This window comes from Podarcis erhardii (genome assembly GCF_964252035.2).
Source record: "Podarcis erhardii genome assembly, chromosome: 3".
NCBI lineage: Eukaryota > Metazoa > Chordata > Lepidosauria > Squamata > Lacertidae > Podarcis > Podarcis erhardii.
In genome coordinates this window covers 77,276,189-77,300,946 of record NC_138507.1, presented here as the reverse complement: position 1 = coordinate 77,300,946, position 24,758 = coordinate 77,276,189, and the positions used below count along the sequence as shown (strand labels likewise).

Sequence of the window (24,758 nt, the reverse complement as noted above, 5' to 3'; positions counted from 1 at the left end):
TTCCATTCGTGAAAGCATTGCAGCTTCCCGCCACTCTTCTGCCCCCTTCGCACTCTTCTGGGGGCTCTCCTGACCAACACCAGAGACAATTCTATTGTCTAAAAAGAGAGGAGGGGGTAAAGCCCTCTTGCATTCAGGTTCTGCTGAATGTTCATGAATGTTCATGTTCTGCTGACATGGCTAGTTAGGTAAATCCTGCTCCAAATGTTTAATAAAACACCCCTCAAAAACTAAATCAATGTTGAATAGCCTTTGTCCAAATTTTCTCTCCATTTTGCTACACGTTCATGGCACAAAATTCTTGGTCCTGGACCAGTTTTATGAGGCTCTTTAAAAAGGTTGATACAGATCAAAATTATCTCTTTTTTATTTTAAGGATTATAAATTTCTGAAAGGCTATTAAACTTTTATTTCCATTCACCTGTTCTTTTGGGGGGGGGTGGCGGTGTGTGCGTGCGCAAAATAGGAAGTCTTGACGATAGCACCATCTGGTGTTCTGAGAGAAACACAGCAAGCTGTTTCTAATGCAGTCACGAGCTTGTAACGAATTCCAAAGAACAGACTTCGAAGATAAAAAGAATAGCAGAGAACAAAATGGGACACATGCCATGCTCTTGAATTTCTTATTGAGAGGCTACTGATTGCTATGAGAGTCACATGCTCATTTAAAAGCTTGGTATGGTAAAATGCCTTCTCCATGTTGAAGGATAAGAACGGTTAATCTAACAAGGTCATATAAAGTTACAGATAGGTAGCCGTGTTGGTCTGCCATGGTCAAAACAAAATAAAAAAATTCCTTCCAGTAGCACCTTAAAGACCAACTGAGTTAGTTCTAGGTATGAGCTTTCGTGTGCATGTGTATCTGAAGAAGTGTGCATGCACACGAAAGCTCATACCTAGAACTAACTCAGTTGGTCTTTAAGGTGCTACTGGAAGGAATTTTTTTATTTTGTTAAGGTCATATAAACAAATCCTATGTGTATGTGTTTTCACGGGAAAATATATTTGTGTTGGCCCCTAAATGCCATTTGGTATCGTGTTCCTTTTGGGCTATATTAATTCAATTTTAATCACTCCACTTCATATAAATAAGGTTATCTCTGGGGCAATTTATTCTAGTCACTATGTCAGTTTGCCACATCAGCATTTATAGTAGTTGCTATCATGTGAGGCACAGAGAAAGTGAAATCATATATTTTACTGTAAATTACTATCTGTTACAAAAATCTGAGTGCACACCTTCTTTATGCACAGGGGTTCAGACACAAAACAAAAATACACATTCTGTATCAAGGCCAATGTACCCAGTTGCTTGTGTCTTTCAATGAAGCAGGTGAAAACAATTACAGTGGTACCTCGGGTTACAGACGCTTCAGGTTACAGACTCCGCTAACCCAGAAATAGTACCTCGGGTTAAGAACTTTGCTTCAGGATGAGAACAGAAATCGCGTGGCGGCAGCAGGAGGCCCCATTAGCTAAAGTGGTGCTTCAGGTTAAGAACAGTTTCAGTATGATCCAGTTCATGAGTTGCTCTGCTCCTCTAAGGGTGGGAAGAACCTCACAAGGATACTGTGGACAATTCTTATAGGAATTAGGTTCTTCCCACTGATATCCCCTTACACCCACTTGTGTCAGCATTTTGATTTAGCCAGAACACCGAGTGCAATCCTACCCTCAACATTGCAGCACAGAATCAGAGAATTGTAGAGTTGGAAGGGACCACGAGGATCATCTAATCCAACTCCTGCCATGCAGGAATCTTTCTTTCTCTCCCCCCCCCCCAACATGGGGTTTGAACTCACTACCCTGAGATTAAGAGCCTCATGTTCTGTGTTTCAGACACGAATGGACAACAGTCATGTGTCTATGCTAGGATTTTGCTTAGTTATGCACTAAGCAAGGCCAGCACCGAGGGCCTTCTGGCGGTTCCCTCACTGCGAGAAGTCAAGTTACAGGGAACCAGGCAGAGGGCCTTCTCGGTAGTGGCGCCCTCCCTGTGGAATGCCCTCCCACCAGATGTCAAAGAGAATAACAACTACCAGACTTTTAGAAGACATCTGAAGGCAGCCCTGTTTAGGGATGCTTTTAATGTTTGATGTATCATAGTATTTTAATATTCTTTTGGAAGCCGCCCAGAGTGGCTGGGGAGGCCCAGCCAGATGGGCGGGGTATAAATAATAAATTATTATTATTATTATTATTATTACTGCAAGTTTTTGAAAAGGGCCTAGAACACTACTGGGTCCTGCTGACACTTCAAGGTAAATTTTGTGGAGCACAAATTTTGTGGAGCACAAATTCTGACATAAACGTTCTGCTTGAGCAGAGGCCTTTCTAGTTTAGCATCCCGTTTCCCAACGTGGTCCATATGATAGGGATGACTGTAGGCAGGATTCCTGCATTGTAGGGGGTTGGACTAGATGACCCTCAAGATCCCTTCCAACTCTGCAATTCTATGCCTCCAGGAAGCACACAAACACAAAGAGGGCAAAAGCCACCTCCTGCTGCTGCTGTCATTCCCCAGCAACTGGTCTTGTTTATAGCATCAATTTAGAGAATGGCTCTGGCAGGTGCAGCCTACTGATCAATTCAAAGCTGTTACTGGCTGGCAACCACCGGACTTACAGTCACAACTTTGGAAACGTTTTCCATAAGACTCTGTAGTCTGGGGAAGAGTGGGGTACAGAGGGGAAGTATTTGTGTGTGTTATATCTTTGTGTTACTTTTGGAAAATCAATGAAAAGAATTTTTTTAAACTGTCACTGGCTGCAGTGCACAAACCCTATACTTCAGTGCAGCTCTTTTGCATGTGCAAGGATTCTCCAAATAAGTGATTTGAAGAAACCCACATGACACATATGCGTAGGCAAGCTGTGCTTTAGTTTACACTCCGCAGTATTAACGTTCAAATCTTTGACCCGATCCTGGTCGCAAGCGGTTCCAAGGACATTAGAAACCCATTCATTACCCGGCACGGTGACGGGGTGGCGAGAAGGCAAATGCGAGCAGGGGGAAGTTGTGTGGTTTCCCCTGCCGAATTTCTGCCTGTCAGGGGTACAGAAAAGGCAACCCCTGCGAAAGGCGCAGCATCGACTGCTAGGCAGGCCTATCATCAAGCTAGCCCTCGCTTTCCCCGCAGCCACCTTAAACGCAAGGGCTGCTGGGAGAAGAAAGCGCGAGGAAAGGCGTCGGACCGGCCTGCTAGGCCGCGCTCGCTCCCCGCCATGGACGCGGTCTTAGCCGACACGCTGCTCTCGCAATGCGCGGACTGGGGCGCGCTGCTGCGGGCCGTGTGCGGCGGCGGCGCCGAAGGCGGGCCGCTCTCCGTCGAGCAAGCGGAGACGCTGCGCTTCCTTCTCGAGCGGGTGGCGGCGGCGGCGGCGGCGGGCGGGCGGAGCGACGAGCGGGACGCGGCGGCTCGGCGCGTGGCCTGGGAGGCGGCGCTGGGCCGCTGCCTGCCGGTGCTGCTCGGCGGCGCCTCCTCGCCGGGGGGGTCCCCGGAGGAGCGGCTGCGCCTGGCCAGAGCCGCGTGCGGGGCGCTGCGCTGCTGCGCCTCGCTTGGCGGAGCCCCTTTGGCGGAGCGGCTGGCGCGGGAGTCGCTGGAGGCCCTGGAAGGCAGCGCGGGGAGCGGGCGGCTGCAGGTGGAAGCGGCCGTCGAGGTCCTGGCCGCCGTGGCCCCTTGGCTGGAGGAGCCGGCGCTGCTCGGGCGAGCCGTGGCGGCAGCCCTGAAGCTGCTGAGGGGAGATGGAGAGGACGAGGAGGAGGAGAAAGCCTTGCTGGCGGCCGGGAGGCTGCTGCCGGCGCTGGGGCGGAATAGCGCCGCATTGGGGCTCGTGTGGGAAGGGCTGATGGTGCTGCCGCCGCCGCCGCCGCCGCCGCCCAAGGGTGCCCCGCAGTGGGTGAGCCGGACCCTGCTGGTCTTGAGCGCCCTCTCAGACGCGCTGTTTCCCGCGAGCGCGCAGGTGGAGGCGGCTGCTCAGCTACTCGACGCCAGGCAGTGCAGCAGTTTCTGGGAAGTGGTGCAAAAGGGGCTGACGGAGAGCGATGCCCTGTGCAGGAAAAGAGCCCGTTATTTGCTGAAGCGAGCAGTGGATGTCTCTGATAAACTACGCCTGGAGTGCAGGTGCAACCGGCACAGTGGAAATGGTACAGCCCTGGTGATGTAGCATCCTTGCTTAACTTGCTTCCACAATGCCATGCCACACACACACACACACACACACACACACACACACCAATCTCTTTTCTCTCGGCCACTTCAGCATGTTGTAGGTTGTGGAGAAAAGCCTTGCCTTGGCCGGCTCTGTGACCCGTGGCAGGCTACACATGTGTATTATTCGCCACGTACAATATCTGACCTATGGCTTGGCTCCACAGAGCTTTCTAAATATGGGTTAGCGCTGACTTTGAATTTTACATACGGTAGAGGATAACCGTGACCAGCAAGCCATAGGCTGCAAGTGAAAGACAGGTCTTTTCTCCATGACTCCCACACTCTGAAATGAATTACATTACCAGGTATCTTGTCTGCATCTGTACCTGATTACAATCAGTGCATAACATTTGTGTGCCTTAGCTGGGATGTAATAAAAGAACAGGTCTCCTTCAAGCGTTTGTCAAAGAGAGAACGTGGGCACATGTACACACGTCTTTCCACAATGCTGTATCTTGTAAAAATGTCCCTTGTATCCACTGCTAAGGCACAAGAAGTATAATATTCACTTGTGCTTTAGTTTTAAGTAGTAGCCCCAGATTGTTGTGTCATACTTAAAAGCTGCAGCCCCCAAACTTTTTGAATGGCACATTGGTGAGATGCTCTGAGTAGCGTTAAATTTAAGAGACTGGTAGAAAGCGAGCAAGTCTCTTTGGTTCTGCTGTAGCAAAAGCAGGAGTTTGTCTATCATAGCAAATGTGGATAGCAAAACCACAGTGGTGTGCCTCTAAAGGTGTCTATAAACTTATTTAGATGAGCAAACAAAATGAGAGGACCTTCACTATGGAATTATAGTGTTCTAGAGCCACACAGGAAGCTAGCTGCCTTTTTCTGAATCGTAACATCAGTCCATCTAGTTCAGTATTGTCTACAGCAGGGGTCAGTACACTCAGCAGGTGGCTGGTCTACTGTCCCTCAGACTTTGTGGGGGGCCAGACTATATTTTGGGGGAAAATAACGAATACCTGTGCCCCACAAATACCCCAGAGATGCATTTAAATAAAAGCACACATTCTATTCATGTAAAAACACTAGGCAGGCCCCACAAATAACCCAGAAGTGCATTTTAAATAAAAAGACACATTCTACTCATGTAAAAACACACTGATTCCCGGACTGTCTACAGGCTGCATTTAGAAGGCGATTAGGCCAGATCGGACCTTAGTTTGCCTACCCATGGTCTACAGTGACTGGCAGCAGCTCAGGTTTTCAGCCAAGGGTCTCCCCCAGCCCTACCTGGAAATACAAGGGAATGAACGCTCAGATCTTCTCCATGCAAAGCAGATGTGCTATCACTGAGCTACAGCTCTATCCCCAACCACCATTTCTTGTCAACGGTCTATTCTTGCAGATACTTTTAAAAAGGTTTTGACTGTGAAGGAGGATGGGCGAAATAGCAACCAAAGGCCATTGCTTAATTGTTCATGCAATACCTCATTAAGCATGAATTTACCTTTCAACTGAGAATGGAAGAGAAATGCTAATGAAAGCATAACCCAAGGTTAGAAATAAACATTAAGGATAGAAGAAAGACACTTAAAAGTCTGGTGGCACAATCCTCCTATCACAGTCTTTCCTGGTAACAATGTTGTTCCACACCTCAGATATACTTATGGGGAGGAGCCTTTTTCAAAAGGAAAACCCATGGGATGTGATGTACTTGTGATATACATGAGTGGCCAGTTTGATGGCAAGTGGTGGAGCTGCTGGATGGTAAGATGTGAGTTGCAATAGTATCACATCTGCATTGCACTCCCTGTTATGCTTGACACAGTGATAGTACGCCAAGATAGCAGGAGGCTTCCATGGAAATAGGTTGCATTCCCCTCTGCATGGGAAGGAAAGGGTCATGCTCTTGACCTACATTAATACTTTTTGCTTTCCATGTGAAGTTTTGTCCACTAATACTGAACGATTGCAGCCAGTGCTTACTGTTCTTACAGGCTTGGTATAACAGCCTTTTCATGCTAGTGACATTAAACTGGATGTAGTATCATTCATATGTTCCCTTTGATTAGAGGGAAGAGAAGAAATGCCTCTAATTTGCTTGTATTGTATTGCAGAACCATGTCTGTTCTGGTGGTGTGCAGAAAAAAATGATCAACTTATTCAGTTTTGGGAAAATTACATCTTAATTATGGAGACTTTGGAAGGAAATCAGGTAAATATGTAACATTTTTACAAAGTGCTGCTGAGAGTCGCTGTTCTTCATTGTTGCTATGAATACGCAAAATAACAGGGTTGTTCTATACAGTGAACAAATGCTGAATGCTGAAGTCAGGAAGTGTAAAGACAATTTTTTTCTTAAACAAAAATCTTCCATGCATTTTGAATGTATCAATTTCCCTTTGCATGTTTATGGGGAAACGAGTTAAAAAATGAAAACGACATCTCAGTCTTAAGTTATACTCTTCCAAGTTCCACTGAAGTCGATCACAGCATCAGAATTATGTATAGATTTGCTGTTCACAAGGGGCTGAATCTTGCTTACACTGAGACACTGCATTATAATTTCTATTATTGTAAAGTCGCTATGTTATATAATTTCATGCCAGAGGTCAATATCTAGCTCTTAACTGTAGTTAGGATACTTTTCAGTTACAGAGTAAATCAAATTAATGTAATAATGTCTGTTTTTCAATTTTAGATACATGTTATAAAGCCAGTATTGCCAAAGTTAAATAGTTTATATGAACATGCAGTATCAGAGCAAAATGGTAAGGCTATTTTTTTTTAAAGAAAAGTGCCAATAACTTTGACAGGAATCAAAGGATTGGTTTATATGTTGCAAAAATTCCTGGCACTTGGTTGCTCAACAGCCTAAATAATGCCTTTTTCATCTCATAGGCTGTAACATTGATAATTTCTAAATGGACGCAGTTTAAAGGCCAGTTCATACAATATCAGTTTAGAAATTCAGTACAGAACAATGGGACATCAGAATTGCACCCCACATTAAACATTCAACATAATGTGTGTGGCCTGAGAGTAGTCTTTCTGCAATTCCTTCCCATAAAAACCATGGTGGAAGAAAAAAACCACAATGGAGGGAGGGTTGCAAGCTAATATTTTCATACTCACATATTACATTGTTCATGGGATAAGAGGTGTGTGAGATACCCTGCCACATTTACATAATGTAGAAAAAAATTGGCAGTTAATTGCATGAATTATCCCTCAGTTCTATAGGGCATATTAGGACAAAAGTCAATATGAAAGGTGAGAGACATGGAGATAACGGGCCTTCCCAGCCAGATTCAGGTGGATGTGCTACACAATGAAATGACAGTTTCTTAAAACTCTTTAAAAAATGTGATTAGATGTAATATATTGTGAAAACCTATAAAGGTACATATGAATAATATGCGTCCCTCCCTCCCTACTTCCTGCATACAGATAAAATATATGTCGAGATTACTGTCATTGTGTACCCTTGTAAAAATTCTGTTTTTTGCAACAGATAGTTGGGTGTTTCATCCATCATGGCATATGTGCATCTACAAAAGAATGTTTGAGAGTGAAAACAAAACATTGACAAAGGAAGGTGTAATTCACTTTCTTGACATCTGGCAAATGAAACATATCCCTATGTCACCAGGATTTTCAGAGGTAACGTTTTCTTCCCTTTCTCCTCCTAAGATTTCCTGTATTGTACCTCCTGAAGTTTGCTCCTTTGTCTATATTATCCGGGGGGGGGGTGTTAAAAGCTTGCTGCTCTTGAAGGGAACCTAAGTAAAACATAATTCTCTTTACAGATAGGTAGCTGTGTTGGTCTGCCATAGTCAAAACAAAACAAATTCCTTCCAGTAGCACCTTAAAGACCAACTAAGTCAGTTCTTGGTATGAGCTTTCGTGTGCATGCACACTTCTTCAGATAATTCTCTTTGTAAGCACACCAGCTTGTCCACCAGTGTCTAGGGTACACACTGCCTGGTTTGCTCTGATTATAAGGGCAGACAGCAACAATTGTGCCCATTACCCTAGTAAAGTTCATCTCATTTTTGAGATGCGGGAAAAGTGGTAGTGAGTAGGATCCTTCTAGCCATAGCATTTTTGGTGATAAATTGTAATGGTAACAGATCTGCACTTTTTATTTTATTTTTAGGGGAATAGCCTCATTACATAATACAGTTCAGGAAATACTTTTGTTTCTTTTACTCCCTGCTGTCATGTATATAAATCTTTTGGAATATTTTTTTCTTTGGCATGTTTATAAGGCTGATTTCTTTACCTATTTTGTATATTGAATGTGTTGTAAAGCCAGATCCACTGGTTTTCTGCAGCAAAAATAAATTTTACAGTTTCATACTGACTTTTCTACTAATACAGGTCTGATTAAACATCCATACATGTTTTGCAGGACAAATACCATTTTTGTCTGTGTTACAGCTTTTAATACAAGCACGCTTTCTTTCTTTCTTTAGTTTATTATTGGTCCTTTAATGGATGCTCTTTCGGAAAGTTCTCTCTATAGCAGGTAATAAATTATTCATTGACAACTTGTTGAATTTCTATAGATACTAAACCAGATTTTTAAATGCCACTTTCATAGGGCTGAATATTTGCAGGTATTTATGAATTTTCCTCCATTGAGGACAGGGACTGAAAAAAATCCCACCAGGCTTCATTGCCTTAGAATTATGTAAATATATAGTGCACCCACATTTACAGTACTGCAGGCAGTTCTAAGTGTCCTATCTCACAAAAGATGAGAGAGAACTGGAGCAAGTACAGAAAACATTTCTCTCAGATTTCTAGATTTTTAGTGTTAAATGATGAGGATTATAATTATATAAAAAAAACTTCCTAGGTGTGTTAGGAGGATGTTCTTTTGTTGGGATGGAAGCTTTTCTAAGTAGAGCAATTCTAAGTTCTGGAGTGGAAGTGGGAATCTGGGGCAGAACCACTGCCACATCCAGAGGCTTGATTTGACCGGGGCTTCAGCATTTTTCTGCCTTTTTATTTCTGTATTCCTTACCCTTAAATTGTCCCACCCACTGAAACCAATGGGAGGGGAAATTAACTACACCAGCTTAAGGCTAGTGTAGTTATGGGGTCTAATCTACAGGGGGTACAGGGGACTCTGATACATTCCCAACCTATTCCATTTTGGCCCTTGCTATGGCAGGACACAGGTGGTGCTGTGGGTTAAGCCTTGGACTTGCCGATCATAAGGTCGGCGGTTCAAATCCCTGCGACGGGGTGAGCTCCCATTGTTCGGTCCCTGCTCCTGCCCACCTAGCAGTTCGAAAGCACGTCAAAGTTCAAGTAGATAAATAGGTACTGCTCAGGCGGGAAGGTAAACGGCATTTCCGTGCACTGCTCTGGTTCGCCAGAAGTGGTTTAGTCATGCTGGTCACATGACTTGGAAGCTGTACGCCGGCTCCCTCGGCCAATAAAGCGAGATGAGCACCGCAACCCCAGAGTCGGCCACGACTGGACCTAATGGTCAGGGGTCCCTTTACCTTTACCTTTTATGGCAGTAGCAGCTGGTGCTGCTCATACACTTACACAGCTTTCTGTGGATGTACTGTGAGGTTTCTGGGATGGATGTACCTTCCTTTGACAGGGGTTAGAATTGCTCTGTTAATCAGTGGTTTACTAGCTCAGAATATTTTTACTCGTTGAGAGAGGCTAGCTTGGTTCCGACATATTGGTCGGATATTAAAGGTGGCTTGCCTTTTTAACAAAATGAAAACTTCTGTCAATTAACCTGTAAGTTATTTTATACTTCAGTGTAACAAATATATGTATAGAGGTTCTAGTAGTATGTAAACTGTATTTGTTTAGTTGATAAAGTTAACAGTTTTGTCTTTGAATTTCTTCCACCATATTTCTCTGTTTTTAATTTAACAGGTTATCAGGTCAGATTATCGGAACCTGTCCTCCTTTAGGAACGAAATTGCAAATGTTCTTGGCTACCTTTTTTACAAGCCTCCCTGAGAAAGAAAAAAGTATGTTTATTTAAAATATTTTGATTTGGAATTACATAGAAGTCACATGTCTGCTTCATTCATGCCAAGCGGCCAAAGTAGGGAGGTGGTTGGAAAGAGAGGAAGTGGCTGTGTATGCCCAGCATATAACGCCATCTCACTTCCACCCTGCTTATGCCATGAGTCTAGCACAGTTGAATCCAAAAAGTGCCTAGCCTTCATTCTCATAGCTTTGTTTACATGCATTTCCCTTGAGTATGGGTGAAAAGTCTGGAGAAGCTGGCAACTGCTGTGCAAGGGCACAGAGCTACCTCTGTTCTTGAATTGCTTCTTTCCTTCCATTATTCCTAACCTGACTGGAGATAGGAGGTCCTGAAGCGACCTTTACTTTTTTCTCATTTATTATGTTGTCATCCCATTGTCCAAAATATAGGGTGCCGTGTGTCTCTTCCCAGGCCTCATCTTAAGCTCCTAACAAGCCCATGAGAAACATTAGGCTGAGAGAGACTGATTGGCTCAAGGTCACGCAATGAGCTTCATACCTGAAATAGGATCCTTGATGCTAGTCATACACTCTAAGCACTTCCCTACATTGACTTTCCTTTAGTTATGCTTTCCATGGTGGTTGGGGCAGAATCTGAGGGAGATTGTGAAAGCGTGTACACTCAGGAATCATTCACAGTGCATAGCAGGTTTGTGGTGTTCTTCTGCCCGTGTAAGTCAGCATGTGTACAGTGTCATAATGCTGCTCTGTCTTGCACCTGCTATGTGACATACCAGACAGCAACAATTTTGTGTGAGGCTTGCAATCCTGGCCCCTGTGCATGTTGGGGGAGCCTGTGCTGCCCTGTTTCACTCTGTCCCCATTCCACCCTTCTTCTGGGTCCAAAAGGACCTGCACGTTGGCGGTCATGCAGCAATTGGACATGTGCAAAACGGTTACCACCTGTATTACCATGTTTTTCTCTGCTGTCACATACATCTGAGCCCTCAGTCAAATAAGCTGTTGAGGCTGGAATTAATGAAGAGATCATTTGGATTTTGGGAATGTAATCCATTTTTTCCACTTGGAAAAAGGGCTTTCTACTTACTTTTGGGGTTAGCATTGTTTTATGTTAGAATTTTAAAGCGTTAAAATTGAGATGTGGAAAATATGGAAACAATGAGGAGAGGCAGGACTGAGATGTGGAGATATGCATCAGAGGTCCAGACTGTGGGGAGCTCTGAAAAAATAATAATTATAATTTGGATTATAATTTGGTCTTTTTATTTTAGTTTTTTAGTTTTAACTGGATTATGATTGGATATATTAATTGGATGTTTTTTATTGGAAAATTAATTAAAATGATTTTTTTAAAAAAGCATTGTTTTATGTTAGATGCTTTAACAAAAATCTTGTTTTTCTTCTTTTTTTAAAGGTAGTTTTTTGTTAAAGTTTATACAGAAGATGAGCAATAGGCACTGGTGTGCTGTTCCAATTTTGTTTCTGTCCATGGCACTGGCAAATATTCCAGCATATAGAGTACTAGATACTGAAGGACTCCTAGCTCTGAGGTACCATTTTGAGTGTTGTTCGTGTGACTAGTCCTCAGTTCATTGTTTTAACTTTTCAAAGCATGTATCTTATCCGTTTGCAGAGATGTCCTGCAGTGCACCATGATCACCCATCAGATTCTCCTACGGGGAGCTGCTCAGTGCTATCTTCTTAAAGCAGCTATACTCTTGACAGATGTAGTAAGTGTTCCTATTCTGAAATATAGTTGCACTGGGAAAGGCATCAAATATAGCTGAGTGCTTTTATAAAGCTTTAGTGGATAAGGTTTGCTACTTCTTTGGATTAAAAGATACAGAATTTTAGAATCATTTGATTACCATTCTTAAATCTCAGGTGAAATGTTTTCCTCCTTTGCTTCATTTTTCTAGATGCCAAGTTTTCAGAAAACAAAGGCCATTGGCTTGGGCATTCTTAAACACAGCATTGTGGCATTAAAATGCATGACTACCCTAAGTACTGTGTTAGACTTGCGATGACATCTTTGCATATTGCACCTTGCGCTTCGTTCTATTGCATTGTGGTACTTTGCTATTAAGCTTCAAGGAGTTTGGAGTAGGGAGGGATGTGTAACATTGCAAAATGATTAACACAGCTCTGAACCTAAATATTGTTTTTCTTGGTTTCAAATGAATGTTACTTACATTTCTTTCCTTAGGAGAAAGTGTCCCTTTCAGATATTGCAAACTTCATTGTATCTCTGAAACCAGAGGAGTCATTAGGCAGAGGGACTGTTTTGTGGACAATGGTGAGAGAAGTGAAAGCAAACTATTGTGAAATTGGTTAGTCATTATGGCATTTTAGATGTGTATTATTATGATTACGATTAAGCTTGTTGTGTATCTATGCTGTAAACTGCCCTGTGTTCTTTGAATGCAGGTCAGTATAGAAATTTAATAAATAAAACAAAAATAAATGAAAAAATCATTTTGTTTTTCTTAGCTTTGTAATTGGTTGCATGTAAATGACAAGCACTTTCGAAAGCCTTTAAAGTGCAATGTGCCTCAAGACAAAACTGCATTAAGTGTTTATGCACAATCCCTTGTGGAGGATTATCTGAAAACACCTATAGCCAATTGTAAGTAGTTTTATAAATATTATATATAATACTGTTTATGTAAGCAATGAGCACATTTGTTAAATAGTTCTGTTCCTAAGGATTAAGCATTATTTAGCTCTGCATAAAAGTGTTTGGAACACTTGCTGGTTTATACATGAAGTTGTTTTGAAGGTGGTGCTTTGTGAGGAGGGGTAGAAGATCAGAGGTAGATTGCAATGTAATAGATTTCTGCACACCTTACCAGAATCCCCAATTATGCTGAAATTCTTTGTTGGTTTTACTGCCCTACTGCTGGGACAATGCCACCAAGTTTGCTTTTGTATAGAAGCTCTTTGCAAATATTTATTAAGACTCAGATTTGATGAATTACATGCATGAAAAAGGGGGTTGGATTTGTGCTTGTGGAAAAGTAGCCGCGCATGCCTCTTGGCAAACCACTTTTGAATCCAAGAGGAGTTTGAAAAGCACTGGTGTGACATGCTGTTCAAAGCAAAAATGTCAAAAATCCCACTTTGTGTGCACAAGCCTTTCAGCATATATAAAGTAGCTCTTTGCTTCCTAGTCATTTTGTATTAATTTCCTGGGGTTTATCCCTCATTAAAATCACTAGGCATATTGTTCACTAATTTTAACTGGTAATAGGATTTCCAAAGTCCTGGTACATTATTAAAATGACTGAAGTTCTCAAGCGCAGTTCTTATCTCAGTTGCCTCCATGTTCTGTTAACTAAAGAGTCTACTTGTAAGCATATCGTACAACAGAATTCATAAAAACAATCAGCTTCATTGCTTATTTCATTTTATTTCTGTGTGTGACACTTCTGTCAGAGACTTTTAGCCACAGAATGCATTATCTCAGCATGTGTTCTCTAGGAAAGCCCCTTACTTGATCCTTCTCCCTTTCCCTCCAGAACCACTTTGCTGGCACAGGAGAAGCCAGCGGTGCTGACTCGGGGCCCCAGACTGTGGGTGCCCAGCGTGCCTGCACCCGTGCCGCAACGTCATGATGTACTCGTTCAGGCAGAGCTCTGCAACATTGTAAAAACTAGTATTTTTTTTTACAGCTGCAGATGACTGCCTTATGCCTGACTGGTTTGAAGCTAAACTTGTTGCTACAATGATTCTGCTGACTGCAGATGTGGAAGAGATGAAACATGTATACAGGTAGATACCTTGTTTTCTTTGCATTTGCTTTGGATGTGGACCACAAGTTACTTGAGCAGGCTTTGTCCTATTAGCTTTAGTATATTACATCCAAGGAAAGGTTAGAGCTAAGTGGCATAATGTAAAGATTGTATATATATATGAAATAGCACCAAAAAAACCATTGGGTTCTTAAAACACTTTCTTAACAATGACATTTTGAGTTCGCTGTAAATGAGCAGTTGATCATATTTGGTGTAAGGCAGCTCACAAATTGGCTTTAAGCACAGAGATGTTTGCTTGAATGTTTTGTGGATTACCTTGCCTACATCTTGCATAGAAATTTATTGTTTATTTTCAGTGTGTGTGGACAAAGTGATTTGTACAGATAATAACAAACTTTTGTGACACAGCCAGTGAATTCAGAGGTATTTCAGGAGCAACTTGGATTGGTGGAGTGTTGACTTATTGTCTATTCATTGATTACTTCCTAGAGGCTGGCACCATAAGAAAAAAATGACTTGATTGGGCATTTGTTTTTTAAGAGAATTGAAAGTGGTTTGAGAGACCACATTGCATGCGTTTCTTCTGTTCCACTGTTGTCTCTGGCCAAACAGGCTTTACAGATTTTCTAAATAATACAAGAGAGAATGAGAGAGACGGAGAGGGAGCCAAAAGTTGGTTATGTGTCTCCAGTACAAGCAGCTTTCTGTCTTTCAAACTGCCTTCAGCTATCAGAAAAACCTCCTGTCATCTGTTACTAACCACTGTTGTGTTTTCCCAGAGTATAAACAAATGTTGGAACATTTTGTGTATTAATTTTGGTTTATCCACTCTTTAAAAATAACTAAATAAACAGTGTCAGCACTGGGTGTTCGAATGTGACACCATTCCTGCTTGATAGCGTACAATGTAGGCTGAGGTATGTTCTCCTGCTTTTTGCTCAGTTGGAAGGTGAATGCAGTTTACCTACCCAGAAGTCAGCAATACAGACAGTGGAATGTGTTTCTCTTTTTAATGTTTGTTTTGTGTAGTGTCAATGGCAGCACAGAACGGATTGAGCTGAAGGCTCTCCTAAACCCTCTACTAGATGTCTTGCTGAAACTTGGCACTAATCCCTACATCTCATCACTGAAAACCGATAAAAGCCTACAGCTGCTATTGAAGCTACTGCAGACTTGTTCAATCAAATGTTCCAGTCCACAAGTTGGTTAGTGGTATATTCAGTATGTTGCTCTTATGAATTTTGCCCTTCTAACTGGTGTAACAAAATTATGCTAATAGACTCATCAAAACAAAATTGTAGTAAGTCGCTTTGAAACAGGAATTCACATTAAAAGCAAATGGCCGTATTAAAAATGTCCAGAATGCATCTAATAAGGAATTACTATATTCTTAACAAACATCTAAATTCAGAGATAATCTGGATACCACAGGAAAAAAATAGGCATATTAAGCTACTGTGTGGTATACAGTTAGTGTTGATAAACCTGGTAATCTTTGTCCTGTTTTGCCTTACAAGTAGGGGTTCTATTTTTCTTCAGAATGAGGCATACAGAATGAAAAGTACTTCTAACATATAATTGTTGTTATAAACATCTTTGTGGGTTTGATCAAGAGGTTTGGTAAAGGTGAAGGGGGCTGGTGCCCCATCCTCCCATCAGCAGGCCCCCAATATCCCCACCCCACCTCAAAGTCCTTACTGAAGGTCCTGGGACCCTGCTGAATGGGCTGCCCTCTGGCACAGGAGGGTGGGGAGAATGGGAGAAGTTACCTCTACTTTTCAGGGATCTCTCCCTACACCCAGCATCCTAGCCTCTGCCCCACATTCCGCCTCATTCAACAGGGACTCCTGTCCACAGGGAGAGGCTTTTCAGGGCATCAGAGGGAGGGAGAGGGTGGGAAAGTTTTATTCTACCAGCCCCTTTCAGCATGCTTTATCTCTGGATTAATTCTTTAAAATTGCCATTCAAAATGGCCCCAAGAGCTGCTTTTAGAATGCCAGACATTTGGAAACTGGGGTGATCAATAATGTATTCTACTTTTTTTTAAAAAAAAAGGAAAAGCATGCAATTGGGGACTGTGAACTGTGATTTGGGGTGTGTGTCTTGTCATTCTGAATGATATATCCTATTATATGCTTTACCATGGTAATTTCATTGTGTACTACATCACATGTGTATGATACTGTAAGCCTGCAACATTTAACTTGTGCACATTCAGCTTTTACGCACATGGCAAAACCTCCAAACACTAAATAAAACGGGGCAGAAAGCAGGCAGGGTTCCTGGACTTTGGCGATCTGACTTGCCCTTGAACCCAGTGAGTTTTGGCTAGACACAATTTTGGTTTCAGGGGCAATCCCCGGAATGCAACCCTTGCATAAATTGCAGGCTTACTGTTCAGCTTTGGGAATAATGGTACTACCAGTATTTTAATTACATGTATCTTCATACAGATGGGATAATAGCATTTCTCCAGAATTCATTTATGACTGCCACAGAAAGTATTTTGGATTTTCTCCTCAGAAGACTTACAGCAAATGAATTAAATACTGTAAGTACTTAGTGTATATATTGGCCTGGAATTATTATTATTTTAATTAAGAAGGGTAGCAATATTGTGAAAGTGTATTCATTTGGAATGTTCAGAAAAATATTTAAAACAGAAATGCTTTGTCAACAAACATTATGAAAAGCATTTACTTAAACAGATGTTTTAAAATTTCTCTCTAGCCATGCAAAAGTGCAGATCCAGTCACACAATTAAAATGAGTATGTTGGTTGACAAGTTATTGTGATGGAGGAGCTGGTGTAGTATTCACATTGGTTTTTAACTGAGGCTTAGTGCAAACCAGGCCATTGAGGCTGTTAAATTAATGTGAAGCAGTTGCCTGTCATAACTTGAGCAGAATGTGGGGCTGGATGGGGACATGCAGACCTTTGATTCTGTGACCTGCTCTTGCGTGCTGCCTGTCTGCACATTTGTGCATTCATGCCAAGCAGGGGGACAGAAGGACATTAGGACTCTGTTAATGCTTTGAAGAGCTCTCTGCAGAACTAGAATGAATAGATCTGGATCTAATTAACCATCAACATAGTTTTGCATGCCCAAATGTATCTTATATCAGCAGCCTTCTATGTCACATGGCAATCTACTTTTGAAACAGAGATTTGTTTGTTTGTTTGTATTCAAGGCAGTCCATAGTATGGCCTGGAGGCAACATGCCAGTTAAAGAAAAGTCAAAAATTATACTGAGCATGTCTAAAGCAGCTACTTTGGAACTTGGCATTAATATTAAAGTAACTAATTGTGGAGACTGTATCTCCTAGGTATTGTTTGAATGGACACCTGTAATAACATATCCCTTCAGATTTCAGATCTGCAGCGCTGTAATTTATATCTAGAAGTGTTGTCAGAGCTGATGAACATTTGCTCAGTCAATGGCTGGAAAAAAGGACCATCGATCTGCAGCTTCATCTCCTCTCTGATAAATACCTCTCTCTGCAGTGTTCAAGAGGGAAATAGTGAAAAGGTAATTTTGTCTTAAGTTGAGTTATAATGCTTAGGCACAGTGCACATATTTTCACAAAATACTCCTTTGTACTACTTTTGAAGGGAGAGGAGAGCAGCTTGGATTTTAAAATGTTGTGGCACTCTTCTGTTTACAGTAGAAAACCAGATACTCTAGATATGCCATAATAGATACAGATACATTTACCAGCTAATGTTTTCCAGTTTTCTGATGTGTAGTTTAAAAGTAATGAAAACAGACTGTGGTCAGATATCCCAATTTTTAGTGCTGTATTGAAATAAGACCAGATCAGTTTATTAGGGCCAGGATCCAAAGAGCCGTGAAACTGGTTACGTGAGCCAAGTGCCCTCCATGTCTAATGGCAAATTGCTTTTGAAAGTGGGTGGGAAGTTTCAAAAAGAATTTGTGATGTCACTTTGGCTCCAAGCCAGTACAAAATACCTCAATGTAGCTAGTGAAAAGGAATGTAAAGTGAGACTCACACACTTCTCTGTTTGTGCTTTGATATCAAGAGTTTGGGCAATAGGTATAAAAAGAAGAAAACCTTGAAATAAAAAGTGGCTGTATTTTCTGATAATCATCTTGTGTTAGATGGTTCACGTGGCAATTATACAAATCCTTACAATTTGACATTAGAAGGAAATAGAGTCCCTGCCTAATTCCATACCCAGCCTGCTGCTTTCCTCCAACCCAAAGGCAACACCTTCCTTCAGGCCCAGTCTTCATATCCTACTTTCGCTGTACAGGCCCTGTTCCCATCCCTTTGTCTCCATCTTGTGTATAACATGCCATGCTTCCTCCTCACAACGTTAATCTAGTCTATTCAAACCACCTGGCAGCAGACTATATGCTGGGGGAGGAAAAGGGGCTTCTCTTCATCTACCTCATTTGCTGAACAGCTACATATAAAATGTGTCACTTATTTGAGTTTTTTAAATTAAACCCTTTAATATATTTAAGAGTCAAAGGGTAATGCTCCTATGTGGAACAGACCTTTTATTCTATATTCAAACTGGTATCATTATTTTTATTAATATTTTTATTTTTATTTTTTTCCATACTTTATTAGAATACATTGTAAGAGTTTGAAAATTACCTGTGTAACTTCGCTTTCAGGAGGTAAAACTTGGGGAACAGATTCAGAAGGTAGTGAGTATGGCGTCGCTAAGTGTGATTTGTGAAATTATTGATCAGAAGCCAGATCTTCAGCTTGAATCTCTCCCAGCTGTTGAAACCCTAAAAACAACTATTTCCTGTGCTCAACTTAACCATGTATTAAAGAAGCCTTGCAGTATGGAAAAAGATAGGTATTTGTGTTAATCACTTTGTTTCACAAATTTTAATTGGAGAGAAATCTACTATTCTAATTTCTATCTGTTTTCTTAAATCCTACCTTTGTATATATATAAAAGCAGAATACCTTAAAGGCTTCTTTAGTCTTCTGCCATTCCTGTTCTAGATGTGTTCCTATTATCCCATTTCCTAATATGTAAGCATTTTACTCTTAGGATTTAGACTGCAATCCTAACCATGTCTATTCAGGAGTAAGTCCCATTGATTTATATGAAGTTTAATCCCAGGTAAGTGAGGTTAGGATTGCAGACTTAGTTAAATTCTATGTGATCATGAGCTTGGAAGTATGGTCCCAGTTATGGTATGTCTGTGGGGTTGTGCTGTTAATTAATTTTATTGGGTCTTGAGCTGTTGCTAGACATTTATTCCTTTCCTTGGAGTACAATACAGTACATTTCTCTTTTTTAAAAAAAGAAAAGGTGAACTGAAATATTTTTCAACTTTTATTACAGTTATCTTGAAGAGCCAGCATCTCATCAAGGATGGGGAAAAATTGTAGCGTGTTATATACATGATCAGTGGGTTTGTCTTCATTTTGTTCTAAATAATTATCAAAAGCTTTCTAAGGACAAATATATAGAGCACTTTTTGCCAGATGTTCAAAAATGCACAAGAATTTTGCAGTCTGCGCTGGAAGCAGTGACAATTCTTCCTTCTGATCATATCTTACCTGTGTTTCATTCCATGAAAATAGTCGTTTCCAAGGTAAATGGTTTAAAACAATGTATGACTTTATTACACGGCTTTATATTTTATGAAAAACTAAATGCTACTTCTTTTTGCCTTTAGCTTTTGGAATCCTCTGAATCTCTGTGCATAGAGGCTTTTGACTTAGCATGGAAAATTATATTTGCTCTTAGTAACACACAGCTGATCTTTTGGCCCAATCTAAAAGCTTTTGTTCAGTTTGTGTTTGATCCTGAAATTCTTGCTGCCGCAGCAAAGAACAAGAGTCAGGCATACACCAGGATAAAAGAGGTAAATGTTTTACATTTCTTGTTCTTCCTGCAATCTCTATTCTTGGCAGTTGTGTTCAGATTATCGTATCTCCGCTTCTTAACCTGTTAGGTGTGCACAAGTGTTCTGCTTCTGCACATAGCCCTTGAGCCATGGTTAAACTTGGAATCCCCTGGTTAACTGGGAAACGATGGTTACTAACTTGGGAAGAAGCCAGAATCAAATCATTGTTTTAATTTGGTTTAATATCCTAGGTTGTTCTCGAGCTGGTAACCTAGTTTCCCAGTTCAGAGATTCTTCGATCAATTAGAGACTTTCTGATATAATGGCAGCTCATGTGAAAGGGCCCTGTGCCCAGGCAAAATCTTATGCTATCTTGTTTAAGAACTATGATTTTCAAAACTTGCTCATAATCTTTAATTGAGCTTTCCCCCAGGTCAGCATGAAGCAAGTATATGGAAGCTTGGTTGCTGTTTTTAACCACTAAATCTAGGGATGTAGCTTAGTAGTAGAGAATATGCTTTGCATGCAGAAGGTCAGAGGTTCAATTCCTGGTACAGTTGGGAGAAACTGCTCCCTGAAACTACAAAATCTGCCACTCAGTGTAGACAGTATTGAGGAAGATGGACCAATGGTCTCACATGGTAAAAGGCCACCTCCTATGTTCCTATGCAGAATATAAGCTGCCTCCCATCAGACATGTAAAAATGACAGCTAAGGATATAAACTATGCTATACAGTCAAACCTCGGGTCCCGAATGCCAAAAACCAGGAAGTAAATCCTCCAGTTTTGGTACATTTTTCGGAAGCCAAATGTCCGACGCGGCTTCTGCTGAGTGCAGGAAGCTCCTGCAACCATTCGGAAGCCGTGCCTTGGTTGTCAAACATTTTGGAAGCTGAATGGGCTTCTGGAACAGATTACAGTGGTGCCCCGCAAGACGAATGCCTCGCAAGATGAAAAACCCGCTAGACAAAAGGGTTTTCCGTTTTTCGAGTCACTTCGCAAGACGAATTTCTCTATGGGCTTGCTTCGCAAGACGAAAACGTCTTGCGAGTCTTGCGATTTTTTTCGCTTCCCACCCCTTTTTCTAAGCCGCTAATAGCCACTTAGCCTTTTTGCCGCTTTGCCGCTAAGCTGCTAATAGCCGCTAAGCCGCTAATAGTGCTAATCCGCTAAGCCGCTAATAGGGTTGCTTCGCAAGACGAAAAAACCGCAAGACGAAGAGACTCGCGGAACGGATTCTTTTCGTCTTGCGAGGCACCACTGTACGTTTAGCAACCAAGGTTTGACTGTATAACTATATAAACTATGTATGCTTTTGTTTTACTTCAAATCCATGTTTCTTAAACTTCTTAAAATGCAAGAGAGTATATGAGAAAAATGTTACTTAAACAGTAGTATGCAAAATGTGAACTTTTAATGCTAACTTGCTTTTACAGAAGTACTCATTTGTACCCACTGAAACAAGATTTGCTTGTTTTAAAATATGCTAAAACTGGTAAATGATTGAAATGATTTCCCCCCTCTTTAAGATCATATTCCAGATGATTGAAATGTCTTCAACAAGGACTGGCGTCTTTAATATGTTGTTGACTTACTGCTGTCAGTCTTGGCTATTTCCTACTTCCAATGACCCGAATGCTTTTGAAAAGGCTTTTTCAAATGCTAGCAATTACAGTGAACTTGTCGTAGAGGCCTGTTTATTTGGAACTGTTTTCAGGCGTGATCAAAGGTAAAAACAAAAGCAATGTTACTTTTGTGTTGCACTTGGGAAATGTATTGCTGATTTATGTAATAATTTCCAGAGTTGATTTTTGTTGTAGCAAAAATAACAAAGGGTTGTATCCAGTGGTGTCTATACAGAAGGGGAACAAAGTTTCACTTGAGCAATGGGGCTTGCCTTTCCTCTTCTACTGCCGCCTCCTCTCTGCATAACCCCAATACAGTCATACCTTGGTTTTCGAACAGCCTAGTTTTTGAACATTTTGGCTCCCGAACAATTGAAACCCGGCAGTGATTGTTCCAGTTTTCGAACATTCTTTTGGAAGCCGAACATCTGATGGGGCTTCCACAGCTTCTGATTGGCTGCAGGAGCTTCCTGCAGCCAATCAGAAGCCGCGCTTTGGTTTTCGAACATGTTGGAAGTCAAACAGACTTCCGGAACAGATTCCATTCAACTTCTAAGGTACGACTGTATTGGCTTGAGGGTCTGGGGATCCTCCTCAGGAGATCTTGAGCCTGGAGGGAGAAGAGGAAGAGGATATGCTGTTGTGCAAGCAGGACTTCAAAGTGTCTTGTGTCATCGTAAAGATCAGTACATTTATTATGTATTATTTTACATGGATCTGTACCACAAGACTTTTTGTTGTCCTTATGGATTTATCTATTTTTTATGATTTTATTAAATGCAAAATGAAGCATAAACAAAATCCTCACAGGAAACAGGTTAGAAATATTGAAGCAGAGACAGAATGGGGGTCAGAGATATCAACAATACATACCAGACTTTTCATATAATAGAAATTATAACAAGTCTATAAAAATAGAAACATAATTAACATGGAGATTCCTTAATTTCTCAGGGTAGTTAACTGCATTTCCAGCAAACCTTAGTTTCTGAAGCTCTGTACAAATTTCCTGCTTTATTGTATCATTCATTTATAGGCTGGGGGTGAAGGAGATTGGTATGATTATGATGTTTGTGTTAATAATGTAGAACAAAGAAAATTCTCCCTTTTATGTGGATTTATGATGGCAGGGAACCTTAAACTATAATAAGTAAATATTGAAAAAAAATCTATTTTTTTCTTCTCCTTTTAAATACATCAAGACTCGTTCAGGAAGTATGTGCTTTTATAGAAAATCTTGGAGATGAATGTGCAGCAAATGTTGTTACAGAAAGGTCGGTATTTTGTTTTATAATAGTTATAATTCACTGTATCTGTACCATTCATAACATTCATCTCCCCACTTCTGTTTCTTCTGAATCATTGTTTCCTGAATTGTGCTTCAGAAAAAAATTATCTAAACAGTAGGGTGCTAGGAAGTCATCATGAAAAAGAAAATAACAAGGAAACTGTGCTCTTACAAACATTATAGCCAGGATTCAGAGAACTGCACAACTAGTTTTGTTCATCCAATGGGATTCTGGGCTTGTGTGTTTTGAACGGCAGTCTTCCATGCTTTTGAAACTGAGGAGAGTTTCAAAAGTTGTTTGCCATCTGAAGATGGGAAGTGAAAAATCCTCTTAGGCATGTCGCAAGCCTTTTGGACATGTGTAAAATAGCACGAAATTAAAAGACGCCTGCTTCTTGCGAGAAAAGCAGTGACAAACCTAGACAGCATCTTAAAAAGTAGAGACATCACCTTGCCAACAAAGGTCGGTATAGTAAAAGCTATGGTTTTCCCAGTAGTGATGTATGGAAGTGAGAGCTGGATCATAAAGAAGGCTGATCGCCGAAGAATTGATGCTTTTGAATTATGTGCTGGAGGAGACTCTTGAGTGTCCCATGGACTGCAAGAAGATCAAACGTATCCATTCTTCAGGAAATCAGCCCTGAGTGCTCACTGGAAGGACAGATCGTGAAGCTGAGGCTCCAATACTTTGGCCACCTCATGAGAAGAGAAGACTCCCTGGAAAAGACCCTGATGTTGGGAAAGATGGAGGGCACAAGGAGAAGGGGACGACAGTGGATAGTGTTCTCGAACTCGAAGCTACCAGCATGAGTTTGACCAAACTGCGGGAGGTAGTGGAAGACAGAAGTTCCTGGCGTGCTCTGGTCCATGGGGTCACGAAGAGTCAGACACGACTAAACAACAACAAAATAGCTCTTTAGATTTTGTTTCCATGATATGGCCAGACAGAAACAGCATGTTGAGCTAGGTAAATTCTTAATCTTGCTATAAGAGCTACATTTGGCTCCCCCAGCCTCAGATTCCTCATTCCTGATCTATGGCATAAATCACGCTGGATAGCTTCAACAAGATTAATTCCACAGTTTCAAACTTGATCCTGGTAGGGCATCTGCCTGTAAAAATGCAAGTGTTTGATTTATCCTAGCAGCCCAGCCAAATTAGAAGTGGGGTGGGGGGCAATTATTGTGGCTCCCTTAAGTATATATTTGCACCACTGAAATACAAAGCTGAAATGGGGAGTGACTTATGCAAAAAAGGGAGCACACGGTCAGAGGATAAAAAAGGAATATATTGTATTACAGTACGAACAGGGATGACCATTATGTGAGAGTTTGCGCCATCAAATTTCTGTGCTTACTGGATGAGACAAATACATTGCACAAGAAGTTTATAGAAGACTTTGTGATGAAACTACTTGATAGGGTAGGTATCTGTTTATGGTGCTTTGTGCATATGTCTTGGCTTTGACAATTGGACTGCTTTGGTTGCTGGGGACATAGCAGCCCCCCTACCCTCACAGAGGATATTTCCATCTGTTATTATTTTGTGGCAATCATGCCCTTCATTTCTTTGCTTGCTTTGCTGTCATTGTAGCTTGTAATAAAGATAAGATGGAAAATAATGGATGGAAAATGTGAAAGCGTGTGTTGTGTGAGTAAAGTAGCTTATCCAAAAGTTGCTGCTTATATGACACCTATTAATCATGGGACAAGATATACAGCAGCATTGTGTTAGCTACATCAGATATTTGTGTTAGCTGCTTCAGAATATGTAAGATTGCTCCTGAAGAAGGAACCAGTTCCAAAACTAGACTGAGCTACACTAAACTTTAATAGTTGTCGCTTTTGAGAACCAAAACTCCTTTTTGCATTCTGTGTATACTGTAGGTATCTACAGTGTTCAAATCCAGGATGTATTTCTGCAGCTAGAGTACTGTCATCTTTATGAGAGTTGTGTACAGGGTCTTCCTTACTTACGAATCACTGCATTCAGTGATCTTTCATCCAGCTTGGAGATGCTAGGAAGAAGTATCCTGCATCCACTGTCCTTTTGACCTAGACTCTCCCTTGTGATTAACCTTTTCAAACAGAACTGAA

The 24,758-nt window shown here is 41.2% G+C and overlaps 1 protein-coding gene and 1 long non-coding RNA gene across 2 annotated transcripts in view; both read left to right on the top strand.

Moving 5' to 3' along the window:
• The first annotated feature begins 469 nt into the window (after window positions 1-469).
• LOC309338591 lies at window positions 470-1,254 on the top strand. Its single transcript, XR_014154987.1, has 2 exons — window positions 470-730; window positions 958-1,254. It is a non-coding gene; the product is annotated as an uncharacterized lncRNA (long non-coding RNA).
• Window positions 1,255-2,870: 1,616 nt separating this feature from the next.
• TARBP1 (tRNA guanosine 2 -O-methyltransferase TARBP1) overlaps window positions 2,871-24,758 on the top strand; it is a 31,997-nt gene continuing 10,109 nt past the window's right edge. Inside the window, exons 1-20 of the mRNA XM_081855801.1 lie at window positions 2,871-4,146; window positions 6,277-6,374; window positions 6,861-6,930; window positions 7,674-7,822; window positions 8,638-8,690; window positions 10,070-10,167; window positions 11,565-11,700; window positions 11,784-11,880; window positions 12,357-12,446; window positions 12,641-12,776; window positions 13,822-13,921; window positions 14,935-15,110; window positions 16,359-16,456; window positions 17,274-17,435; window positions 18,552-18,742; window positions 19,241-19,493; window positions 19,578-19,766; window positions 21,279-21,478; window positions 22,577-22,648; window positions 23,964-24,084. Coding sequence (XP_081711927.1) covers window positions 3,000-4,146; window positions 6,277-6,374; window positions 6,861-6,930; window positions 7,674-7,822; window positions 8,638-8,690; window positions 10,070-10,167; window positions 11,565-11,700; window positions 11,784-11,880; window positions 12,357-12,446; window positions 12,641-12,776; window positions 13,822-13,921; window positions 14,935-15,110; window positions 16,359-16,456; window positions 17,274-17,435; window positions 18,552-18,742; window positions 19,241-19,493; window positions 19,578-19,766; window positions 21,279-21,478; window positions 22,577-22,648; window positions 23,964-24,084 — 3,636 coding nt within the window. The 5' untranslated portion in view covers window positions 2,871-2,999. The remainder of the gene's footprint in view (window positions 4,147-6,276; window positions 6,375-6,860; window positions 6,931-7,673; window positions 7,823-8,637; window positions 8,691-10,069; window positions 10,168-11,564; window positions 11,701-11,783; window positions 11,881-12,356; window positions 12,447-12,640; window positions 12,777-13,821; window positions 13,922-14,934; window positions 15,111-16,358; window positions 16,457-17,273; window positions 17,436-18,551; window positions 18,743-19,240; window positions 19,494-19,577; window positions 19,767-21,278; window positions 21,479-22,576; window positions 22,649-23,963; window positions 24,085-24,758) is intronic.